The 12,724-nt window shown below is 37.6% G+C and overlaps 1 protein-coding gene across 1 annotated transcript in view; it reads right to left on the bottom strand.

Moving 5' to 3' along the window:
* The window catches only part of LOC117394460 (kinesin-1 heavy chain), a 38,809-nt gene extending 26,094 nt beyond the window's left edge, over positions 1–12,715 (bottom strand). The window contains exon 1 of the mRNA XM_059019540.1: positions 12,232–12,715. Within this exon, the coding sequence (XP_058875523.1) occupies positions 12,232–12,357 (126 nt within the window). The 5' untranslated portion in view covers positions 12,358–12,715. The remainder of the gene's footprint in view (positions 1–12,231) is intronic.
* Positions 12,716–12,724: the final 9 nt, after the last annotated feature.

The raw sequence follows: 12,724 nt of genomic DNA, 5'->3' as shown, positions 1-12,724 counted from the left end.
AGCCTGTCACATACCAGTACTGGTGCGCGTACCACAGGTTGGAAACCATTGGTATATTATGGGCATCTTTCAACTGTTTCTACTTAATGCAAATTACAGTTTTTCACTTGTCTGACATGCCTTACTACTTCCTAGAAGTACACTTTGCTCAAACCCTTAACAGACCATGGCACATCTCCTTTGTGCCCTACAGACCTACACCACAGACTGACCACCTGTCTGCCAAATAAAAGATTCTTGAATAAAGACACAAATGAATGGCAGCCTTGCCGTCTCCTGGGTGTTCTCTCTGGACTGTGAATTTCTATTCAGGTTGATCACTAATCGTGCTCATTGCGTATGGACCAATTTCAGACAATTACAGCATTACTCAATACTTATTTTGAAAGCATGCTTGATACTGCTAGTACAAAATGATAAATTCAAAGAATGGTTGTCTATGTGGTTGTCACGGCAATGCATACAGCCTTCATCACCACACACAGCTTCAACTGAAGCATGTTCAATATTCCCTATCCACATATCATCTGCTGGTCTCCTAGGTCACAGCTCTACACAGCAGTCGTGGTACTGCGTAGATACCAGGTAATGAAGTTGCTAAGGGAAGCAAATGGGATCTTATCCCTCTTCAACAGAAGGTCACCAACGCAAATGTGCTTCGAGAAAACCTCATGCTGCTCAGCTGTTTGAAACCAACAAGAGATTAACAGCATCAGCTTTGTAAATCAAACAAAACAGCACCTCCCTCCCTCCACCATACATCTCATGGAGATTCATCCAGCTCGCTACAGCATTCACTGAAACAGCAACACTGGACTGAACAAGAACAAAACTGGATGTAAAATCAAGTAAGAGTCATTACTCACATTGACATGCAAGGAGTGCACATAGCCAGTTAAGATACTGTATCATGCTGGCTCTTATGCATAAAAGGCACATAAAATAAGCAAAAACAGTACCTAGGTATAGGGACTTGAAAAGAACAAAAGATTTAGAACAAACAGAAACTTCCAGACCAGGTCGGTGTGGGTACTTGCTTTAAAAATATACAAACTTTAGTGTTCACCTTGCAGTAAATAGATTACACATTTACTAACTAGTTAAGCAGCAGTATCATTACTTGATATACTGTAATTATGGTAGCACAAAAGAACCACCCTTTCTTTTGCACCACAAGTGAAGTCTTATTGGCAGGTTTCTAAATTTGCTACGTTGCCATAGAGATACACCTCCAGATGCACAGAGGAATAGAATCCTTTGACACCAACAGCTTCTACATACAAAAATCATATAACAATTTACATATTTTAAAAGCCAGTTTTGTGGCTTGCAACACTAAATGACATAGCCCTACATGTCGACTGGTACAAGACTTGACCTAAATGCAGTCAATTTCCAAATCACAAATGCAGCCACTCCTTAAGTTTACAGCCAATTTCAATATTTCATTCATGAATAATCCAATTAGAATGTATTTTCAACCCTACTGCATACCGAGCATGATTATGTACTAAAATAACTGAACACAATATGTTATCTAGATAGAAAATTTTATTCAGAAGAATGGATTTAGAAACCAAGATGAACATACTGCTATGATCACAAAATATCTGAAGTACTTTAGCATGATACAAAATGTGGTTCAAATAAAAATAATTCTCTGTATTAAATCATTTTGAAAAGGAATGTGTTTGGCTATACTGTACATGAACCAATCAAACTGCACTGATGAAAGGTACTATAGCACCAATAACCCCAATCGTACTCCCAGTAAACAACTCCAGTGCCAATAGTATTTGCACAGTGTAAGCAAGACATGATACACAAAGAGTGCCTCACTTTAATAGAAATATTTAAAAGGGAAATCAAGTGTGCATTCAATATACATGAAAAAACACAACCCCCCCTCCCCCAATGGTAATCTAATTAATTTGAAGAATTGAAAAATTCTAATTCATACAGTACTGTGTGCTCACTACTCATCGAGATGGATTTCACTTGATTCCAATTATACAAATTAGATGCTGTGATGAGCACAACATTTACTGCATGTCTTCAATCCCCAATTTGGCCCAAATACAAACACAAAGTGGAAAAACATTACTGCTTGCCATTGCTATTCTTATCTTCAGCACTTCGTTGCTGCTGTTATTGAAACAGGGAGACAGCACTTTGCAATTTAAAAAGTTGTCACAGTATCACCTAACAACCTTAAGTATCCATATATCACCGTGACCAACAATACAGAAGTCAAGATTTCTATTTTCTTTGTCAGGTGACAAAGCACCATAACCAAGCTATACAATGACAAATTTCAAGTTTGTAGACCCATTCTTCATGCTTTCAAAGCACACATCATAAGCACTAGTGGAACATCACTTTCCTGATTCATAATGTATTTATTCATTGAATTCGCTCTACAGTAGCTTCATGGTGAATGGCTCTAATTTTGTATTCCTAGTTATTGAGGTTGGCGCATTCATGTGCGGAAGAACAGGCGGTTGCTATTCCTTATGGATTATTATTACCCTGAATAGATTTTAGCTTCTTTCAAATCCCATCAGATCGCTCAATAAAAAGGCTTGTTATAAATGAAGGTTTTTTTCCAGCACAGGGACCACCAGGTGTACCAGTAACTATGTGCAATCTTAAAAGGCTGTTGTAAAACCGAGTCCTACCCCGTTACACCAGGTTAGTTGTGTCTGTACTCACTGGTTTTCTGCCTCGTTCTGCTGAATGGTTAATCTGTGTAGCTGATGATTGCAACAACCTCAGCATGTTTATTTTAAATATTGTCAAGGGTTGTGCATGGAATAGGTGACTGCACCTTTAATTGTGTACAGTTGTAATATGGGAAATAGCATGCTGCTCAGTGTTAGTGAAGTCTGACAGCATGTAACAGACAGCTCTTATGATTACATGTCTGTTTACTTCAGTACAAAACAGTTTAAATTGAGTTTGTGCTGCTATATTTTCAATATTAAATACACCACAGCAAGCACATTGCCATACGTTAGATATTTTCAGTAGCACAATCTGAGCGCTTAGTGAATGGCGTTTTTACTGCAATCTAAGCTGCAGTACATTTCATATATTTTTTTGTTTTTTTCTCTCAGCGGTACACTTCCTAATTACAGTCGCAAGTATTTCTGTGCGTTCTGCTTTCACATTTCTTAAAATGGTCAGTGAGAAATAAACTTTTTTTCCCCTGCAACAGCTGACCCTGCTTTAGTACAAAACTCACGCTACATACTGTTTTTCATTATGGTACTCTTAAATTGCAGTGTCTGCTTCTTTGGCGGAAGAGATTATCAGATCATCATCTAACTGTGGAATTATGTAGTCATCCTTAAACTCCTAACGGTAAACAATGTAACTAATATATCTGGGATGCAAGATGCAACAGAAGAAAAAATCAGTTTGTGTTGACTCAAAACTATTTAAATGCAGTTTACGATTTCACTGGTTTACTGGAATTCATAAAGAACTTTTCAGTTTGGTACAGTAACCTTTTCACTTTCTTTTTGTTTAATTGTTGAGCTTTTTGCTGCATTACAAGCAGCAAATTATTTTCTTTATTTTAAGTTTCCAGGGCATTTTGTTAGCACACAAAACTTAAGTGTATTTTTATTTTTAGCTGCTCTTGTTCTACATTTCTTAAATGCATCTGTTCATGTTAAGCTAAATTTTTATACAACAGTACTTGCACACATTTGGTCCCCGTCACAACTGTTGCAAGAAACTGGAGTTCCCGTATTCTGCTGGTTGTTAATACAGCACCTCTCTGCACTTGCAAGCATTTGTATTTGATCAAATTGTTACCGGCCTTCTCGCACTTCCGTTTATTAAAACATGTGATATGCATTTTTTTATATAGACCAACGTCATGTCACATTCATAAATACCGACACATGGTTTTAAAAGGGAGAGGCAGCATGTTTGTGCCTAACCCTGAAAAAACAGTTGTCAAAACTTTGTTGTCAAATTTGCAACCATTTCAGTTGCAGTCTGCAGCCCTGCATTATAATCTCTCTGCGATTCAGTGGTACAAATGGATTGATACATTCCGATGGTGCGACTGAGGGAGTGTTGTGGTTGAGGAATCATATTGTCACAAAGAACAGCTGCCGTTGCATACCAGTTGCAAGCCTGTCATGTACCAGTACTGGTACGCGTACCACAGGTTGAAAACCACTGCTGTAGACAAAAAAAAAAAACAGGATCTTGCAGCACAGAAATACATTTTACCTCTCTTACAAACTTCTTGAGGGCTCATGGATTCAAGATTGTAATATTAATATTAATATTAATATATATCCATTACCAGGTTTATTTACATTTGAATCAAGAATCCCAGTTGTAACCAGGATAAGCCTGCTTCAAGAAAAGGCTAAAAAGTGAAAAGGACATCAAGCAGTAAGTAGGAGACGACCTCGGCACTCATCCAGGTCTTTGCTCTAACCATGTCCACATTATTACACTGAGCCATCCTAAACACTGTCTACTACTTTAATGATTTTAAATTAACAGGGAAATAACGCTTGTTTGTGTGCTGTGCAAAACAAAAAAACCTGCTAACTCATATTGTTCCCAGTGTGCGTATGCAGGGGACATATTCCTAAACGTAGATGACAATTAAAGGGACGGTGTGCACACTGAAGAGTTCTGTGTGGCTCGCAATCACAATAATGGCGTGAGCTTTAAACAGTATACAATTAGGTACTCTAGCATTACTTCAGATGTTGAAGTTGAACTTTATTTTGTATTTTTACGAAACCGGTCTTAAATAAAAATGTTAATACATACCCACAGAGAATTGTCCAAAACATTCTACATTACCTGCTCAATATATTTAGTACTGGAGTATTATCAGTAAACTGTAATGAAGGAGTAGCATGGGCAGCCTTTAATAAAAAGTAACCTCATCAATGCAGCTAGATGCACAAAGTCACAAGACAAAAAGACAGCACACCGGTCTCAAATGGCAAGGCACTTTATTAGACCTTCTATCATTTGGAAACATTGGATGCATCCCTAAATAGAAACCACGTGTATTTTGTTTCCCCCACTGTGATAAAGTACCTCATATGACCGCTGTCATACCGTATGTGGGGCAGCGCATTTGCTTTAATACACTGCCATTATCAATATCTGGGAATTTTATATCAAATCAGTAGTTTAAGCTTCCATTCCAGTTTATTTCTATGGTAGTACTTTATCATGAAATGTCAGCAGGGTTCCAGAATGCTGATCCATGCAAAAACTGCAGTAGAACTGCTCACTGACAGCTGCCCTCCGCTTGCATTTCTCTTCTGCTTAATGTCTTTCTCTAAAAATAGTCTGCAATTGTTTCTTTTTTCTCTCCTCTACTGTACTAGAACCGCAAAAATGAACGCACATTTGTAGGTGAACGCAAAATGATTTGCAACATCGCAAACTTGTAGATTTTCAGAATATTAAGATATTAAAAGGGTATACAAGGACCTTTTTATTTTATTGTGTTACATGTTCCCATGTATTGCTACAACTTTGACCACTTTTTTTAAACTTTTAAATTGCATTCCACTGGGCTTCACATGGACTTGTATGGATCACTCAAACTACATTTCCCATCATCCTCCTGCTCACGAGATGGATTTACCAGTGTGCAGGATGATGGGAAATGTAGTTTGAGTGGTCCATGCAGGTCCATGTGAAGCCATCTTGGAGGCAGTGGAATGCACTTTTAAAAAGTGGTCAAAATGTAATAAGTGTAATTAAATGTCTGGGAATACATTTCTCTTTTTGTTTGCGGGAATGGATGGAAACGGGCAGGAGCAAGACTGAAAGCTGCGGAAAGAGCAGTACCAAACTATTTTGTCAAACGAGCTACAAGAACTTTAGATGCTGTAATATTAAACCAATCAATATGAGATGCTGTAAAATTGAACCAATCAGATGCGTACTCAGACTTCTGGGTATCCATATATTTACCAAGACAGACACTATAACCCTCCTATCAATGACTCTCATTTTAATTGACACACCCCATTTAGTGATGTCACTTGCCCACCCCCTCAATTCAACCTTGTTTGCTTACTTCAAGACCATTAAAAAAAAACTGTAGAAGACCTAAACTAATTTTAAATATGTCAACCTCAGCAAATAACTAGATTAAATAAATCTAAAGGGAGTTCAAGTTGGAGTGAAACTCAAAACTGTGGCCCTCGAGGTTTTTTTTTTTTTTTCTGTTATCAACACATTATGCATAATAAAACAGTTGAAGTACTGGAATTTGATCTTATTGTACCTTAACTGCTCTTATCTGTATTATGATATTCTGTAATGTGATATTTTCTAATGCAATACTTTGTACTGTGATATTTTCTAACAATTGTAAGTCGCCCTGCATAAGGCCACCTGCTAATAAATAAATAAATAAATAAATAAATAAATAAATAAATAAATAATAGGTTTGTGTGGTTGTTATTCTTGTAATAGGTAATATGGCAGTAGTGAATTAAATTTTAAAAATTCAACTAGGAACAGGATAAGAATGAAAAACACAAGAAAAAAAGGAAAAATATCCTGCCTGAAAGGTATGTCATACAGCGAGGTTAAAAGAAATCAGTCTTCTTTCTTAAACATCACGGGACGGGATGGGACAGGAAATATTTTGACAAGACGGGATGGGAATGAAAAAAAATGTATATGTACAGAACAGTAGGGATGGGAACAAAAATTAAATTGAACATTTTTTCAAGGGATGGGATGGGACACGGACATTTTTGATGGGACGAAACTCAAGTCTCATTCCCATGTCACTCTCTCATGCGGAGCAGACTAATGACTAGTCCTTCAGATTTAAGTTAAGGTGTGCTTGGAGTGCCATTGGCCGGGTGCCACTGTCACTCACCTACTGTCAATTCAAAAGCACCAAACACAGAGAGAAAACAGCGACTGCTTTCCTCTAGACAAGTATTTTCAGACAGACTCCAACAATTTTCCTGTTCCACGCTGATTTTCAAACTACTGAATACTTACTGTAGAACGTGCTGCCAATCAGACACAATTGTTGGAATTCCAGTAAACTCTGTAAAGTAGATTGTACAGTTTTAAAACAGTCTGTAAAAGCTGGCTGTACAGCTAACCATCAGTGACTATGCAGATGGGAATAAGGCTCAGCAGACAAGGTTACTTCATGAATGAGTAACTGCTCTCACATGGACATATTACACTGTAATGCAAGCTTTGCTATTCTGGCGAGCCGCTTTGCTTAAAATACGAACAAGATAATTTACAGACTTTTGACTCTTCTTGCATGCTTAGCATCAGCCGGGAAGTTTCAGGCCTTTATAAAATTATTCCAAAAACACATCCTGGTAAGGCCCTGCCGGACAAATCTTTTGAAAGCTAGAAGAATAAAGAAGAGTGTATATTACCACTAGCTAAAACAAAGGGAAGTCAATCAGAGATCTGTTGGGTTTTAAGCAGCAATCAATTGCGGCCTTGACTTTGTAAATATGTACTGTAGCGCCAATAAGGAAAAAAATTGTATAAAATCTGTACTGTTTCTTAAAACAGTTTCTCTTTCACTAAAAACCTGGTCCAGAAATCTTGTGCGACAGAAAATATCCCAACGGAATTTCAATGTTTTTTTTCTTCCAATATAGCTAGCTAAAAAAAAAAAAAACACACACACTAGAAAAAATAAGTTACCTGCTGAAAAAGAATTGTCAAATTGTGAAGGACCCATTCTTTCAAGTGAGGTCTGTAATAAAACCTGGCTAGCAGTTGAAATCCTTACAGATTTGCCTCACACAAACAAAATCCCATGATGACTATTATTCACGTTTGTGCGGTGGAGTTCATGTTAAGTCAGTGACTTGTTGCCAAAAGAAACATCCAGGTATTATTGTTCCCAAGCACCCCTATGCTCAGGGTCTCTAGGTTTAAAGACTTATTAAAACAGGGGCAGCACTAGGGCTGTGACAACAAAGCAATGCAGATAGAAAACTGCACCTCACAAGATTCCTACAACTTTTGCCAAGAATCAACACTATCCTACATGAATACCAGGTTGTGAGGCCAAGATAAATGTGGTCCCATACTAAAGCTCATCTGCTGCTGATGACTGAATGATACTACTGTACCTTTCTGACTGAACAGCAGTTCAGTATCTGATTGCTTTGCAAGCAGGCTTGAGAACCTAAGGCTATTCCTTTCTGGGACATGCCTTGTTTTTTTCATTGTTCTTTGATGAAAATGAAATCCTCCGGATTTGGGGTGATGTGCTGTTGAGGAAAGGGCGGGTCAGATTAGTGATTTTAAAAGCTTTGAAAAGGTCACGTTTTTGCCTTTTGTTAGGTTTTGATTTGAACTGACGACACAATTTGATGCTAAACTATTTATCTAAATCACATGAAAATACAAAGGCCGACAAAAAAAAAAAAAAGCAGACAACTATTGTAGTTTCTTCACACTATGAACCTTTCAACCCAGTGTCAGGCTAGTGGCAACTGTAATCGTCTGCACTCTGGAACTGTAAAATTACTTACTTTATAGCTTTAGAAATACAGTACTTCAATATACAACATGACTGAAAAGTGCAAAAATATATGTTTTAAACCTGACGGAAAGGAGTACAGGGATGCGAGTAAGTCTCTTTTATTGCATTATATTAAATAAAACAAGGCACTATTTTCTTCAACAAGCCCAGAATCATGCTATTATGTTTTGTATAATCTATTGCTCCTCAACATGCAAAAACTTTTACATTGCTGCCAGAACAAGAAATCCGTGTTTAACTTCTTGCAGAGTTGATCACTTTTTCTGTGTTTGACAACGGTACACATGGTACCCGATGGGCTCCAGGTTACACCCTTTCATTTAGTTTGAAGAATTCATAACACGCCCCTTCACTACAAAGCTAGTTAAAGGAAAATAATGGTGTGTTACGCTCATCTCTGTGCCAATTAGACATGTAGAAAGGAAAAAACAAAGCAAAGGAAATAACTGTAGCCAAAACAAATGCCTCCTAAAACAAATGCATGCTGCCTTTTGGTAGGCGATTCACACTGCTTATTCTTCATCTAGTAGGGTAAAAATCAAATGGTAAAGAGAAGTAAAATAAATCAAATATGTACTGTACACAGAACAAACAACAGCACCAGAAATATAACAAGATTCCATGGCCTAATCAAACAAAAAGCAGCATTAGCCGAAGCTGTGTATTTCTTCCATTTCTCATTTCTGGGAGGTGCCCAACAGCACTGACTACAACAATGATCCACTCCTTTATGAACTAATCTTCCGCACTGCCTCGCACACACAGCCTATCACCAAGTCTAAATGTATAAAGCAAAACAATCCAAGCCAAGCCCCTTTCTGGAAACCATTTCTGTATGAGCCCACTAGTCCAATGATTTTCCTCCCCTCCCTCTGCAAGTGGCTTCAGGTCTTGGTTTGGGTGGCTAGCAATACACTGAGCTGAGTTCTATGCTGCAGCAGTGGGTTAAATACCTTGAACTTCTCATCAGTCTTGTAATTGCAGCTTTTGACCACAGGTTTATAAATGCAGGTTTACTGCAGGTAGAAGCAATCACCTTTATCCGTGAGCTCAAGAACAGGCATTTCTCTTATTACTGTAGAATCAGCCTCTAGTTCTTATGGTTGAAAACAGCCAAAGACGGAGGTTGACAGTTATTTCTTTTTAAAATCAAATAACATACAGTTACTGGAATGGCATTGTATCACATTCCTATAGTTTATACAGAAGAAAGGTCAGCACAAAATTCTGAATACATTTTAATGTCAACATTTAAAACCATATATACTGCAAGACTTAACAGCTACTCTGTTTGAGGCATTAGACTGAACATCACACAGTCAAAAGAAAATCTTATAGGGTATACCAATTGTTAATTCTCAATAGCATTTTCAGACTATTTTAAAGCTTTAGTGTTACAGTTATATGCTACACTAAATCTTCTGTTTTTTTATGCTCAAAAGTACTGAAACTACATAAAGGAACATTTTATACAGAGAATGTTACAGTGCAGTATTACCTGTTAGCTACCCTGTGCGCATCATGTCTCTATTACTGTAGATATTTTTTTTTGTTTTTTTTGTATTATTGATTCTCAAAACAAAATATCCAGTACCAGCAATTTGTAGCAACTTTAAAATGAAATGGAAAAAGAAAATCAATGGATTCTATCCATTAATGCAATACAGCACTCATGCCAGTGGTTCATTGCATTTGTCCGTCTGATTACTTACGCTATGAATGTATTTTTTAAAATTGAATTTCTGGTATTATAAATGAGATGTACTTTTAAAACATCTCATAATAATGCAAAATTCGTAATAACACTGTACTTAATACTTTTAGAGGTGTCGTGAGTCAGCATTTAAACGCAGAGCAGCCGAAGACGCAATTACTTCCAGATTGGCTTGAAAATTAACCGAAGTCTGTGCGCAGTGAAATATTAAGAGAGGTGTTCTCTGCAATCCCTCCCAACAAACTATGAATTGTGGCATCCTCATTTGAATTGTACATTTAAAGACTGGGGTGAATTAAGAACTTGTTTTCCTTTTTGCCCTAGACATTTGATCTTGCCTTTGATCTGGGTGAAGCCAATTACTCCTGTCACATTAAAAGTTCACGTTGTGAATTACACGTAACTTCCTGCCCACTGAAAACTCTGTGGAGGTCTAATTACCTGCAAGACAACAAGTGAAGTTCAAATATACATTTCATGCTGATGAGGCAAGAATGTTTAAAGCATCGGTCCTTAATTTAACTACTGTACATGGTGCAAGCAATATCTTACACACGGCAGCCTAAATCTAGGAATGACAAACCACTGGGGCTGTGTCTTCAACAATCCATTTAAATAAAATCTTGTTTACTATGGGCTGGTTTCACAGACCCTGATTAACACTAACCTTGGACTACCTACGTTACCTTAGTCAAGTAATCCAAGATTAGTGCTATTCGTGGTCTGTGAAAACAGATGTAAATGTATTTGAATGTCTGAAAAGATTTTCTTTCCCAACTTAAATATAAAATATTAGACATCCTATAAGCGCAGTGGTACCCCAAATTTGTATAATTTACTACCACCGCAGAACTGGGTTTCTGCAATGGCAACCACCAACCACACTGGTATAACTTTAAATGGGATACCATTTAATACCAGCCTTCACAGTCAGAAATGAAGAAACCCATTTCAGTCATTCCAAGAAAATGGAAACTGCACTTTCTTCTTAATCATTTGCACAGGTTTGAAGTAATCCCAAGATATTCAGTAGGGAAGAGTCTGCATGGGGTACAACAAGAAAATACTGCCCCACCCCACAAGCAAAGGTGTTTCATTTTATGGTACTGTAGGCCAGAGTATTCTTCAGGTGTTACTCTGACAAGCTGGATCAATACAGTTGGAGGGAAACAAATTAAAAACTAACTTCACACAGAAATAAAAATAAAATCTGACAAAATCCTTGCATTAGACAGACATTCATGCAATCCCTAAAACATGGAATTCGTTTGTTAAATATTACATAACACAACAGAATCAGATTCACATTTCTACATTTCTTATTTTGACAGTGAAATAAGGCAACATTTTTCCATGTCAAAAATTATAATGGCTGCAATGTTTTCCTTTTTTGTTAAATGCAGATTTAAATTCACCTGTTATGTTTACTACCACCATTTTCTCAAGGTTAAGAGGAGTAATAGTAGTATCAACTTAGCTACAAATGTTCTTTACTATCAAAATAAATAGTACAAAATAAGCCAGTGCTACTAGTGTAAGCCTTTATACTTTCCATAAGAGCTGTAACATAGAAATTTAAATGAACGAGTACCAACAGAAGACTGAAATATACCACTATAAAAAGCAATAGTAATAACTAAAATAGGATTGGAGCTGTACTTGTGTGAGTCCAGCCAGGAAAAGCTTTGTTTGAACATAACCGGGGGTGTCCATTCAAAACTAAATAAGTGAAAAAAGAACAAGGATTTGTAGGGTTACCAACACATTTAAATAAACATTAAAAAATATATAGTATATTGAATTTTAACAATGAAGTTATGTACATTACTGAGTTTTATATATCCACTGTTGGGTGGATAGCCTTGGTCCAGACACTGTCCTTGTCTTAAACCCTAGCGAAACAAAAACGTATACGCCGGTTGTACTTTGAACGAACACAAACAAAAAATGCTTTAATTTACAAACTTACCCCGATGACCACGCTGTCATCCCCCTGAAATTTGGCGATGTATTTGTCTCCTCTTGCTACTTCGGATGAATTCAAGGGCCTGAAACGGCACATCACTTTTATTGTGCACTCCGCCGGGTCCGCCATCTTCCCCTATTCTGGGTTGAAATTGACAATAATTACAACTCGATCCTGCGACTGGAACCGCCCTTGGATACGAAAGCGGCGGACCGCTCCCCTAAACCTTTTCTGTGTCTTTCGAGAACGATCCCCAGACGGCTTATCGGTATTAAATGCACACTTTTCTTGTGCGGATAGGAATCACTTCCTCTCCAACATGTCAGCCATGACACCGGCGGATCCCACTCTCTCTCTCCCTCGGATGGCTGAGTGACGTCACCTCTGCAGATAACACTGACACCCCACAGCCAAAGGCAGGTTGGAATAAACCAGCCCTGCCCAGCCCAAGTTCACACAAGCAGCGAGTGACTGTACACAGTGCTGAATCGTCTTA

Source organism: Acipenser ruthenus, chromosome 3 (assembly GCF_902713425.1).
Source record: "Acipenser ruthenus chromosome 3, fAciRut3.2 maternal haplotype, whole genome shotgun sequence".
In the NCBI taxonomy this organism is placed as follows: Eukaryota; Metazoa; Chordata; class Actinopteri; order Acipenseriformes; family Acipenseridae; genus Acipenser; species Acipenser ruthenus.
The sequence above is the reverse complement of the archived record's forward strand: the minus strand, read 5'-3'. Positions and strand labels throughout refer to the sequence as shown.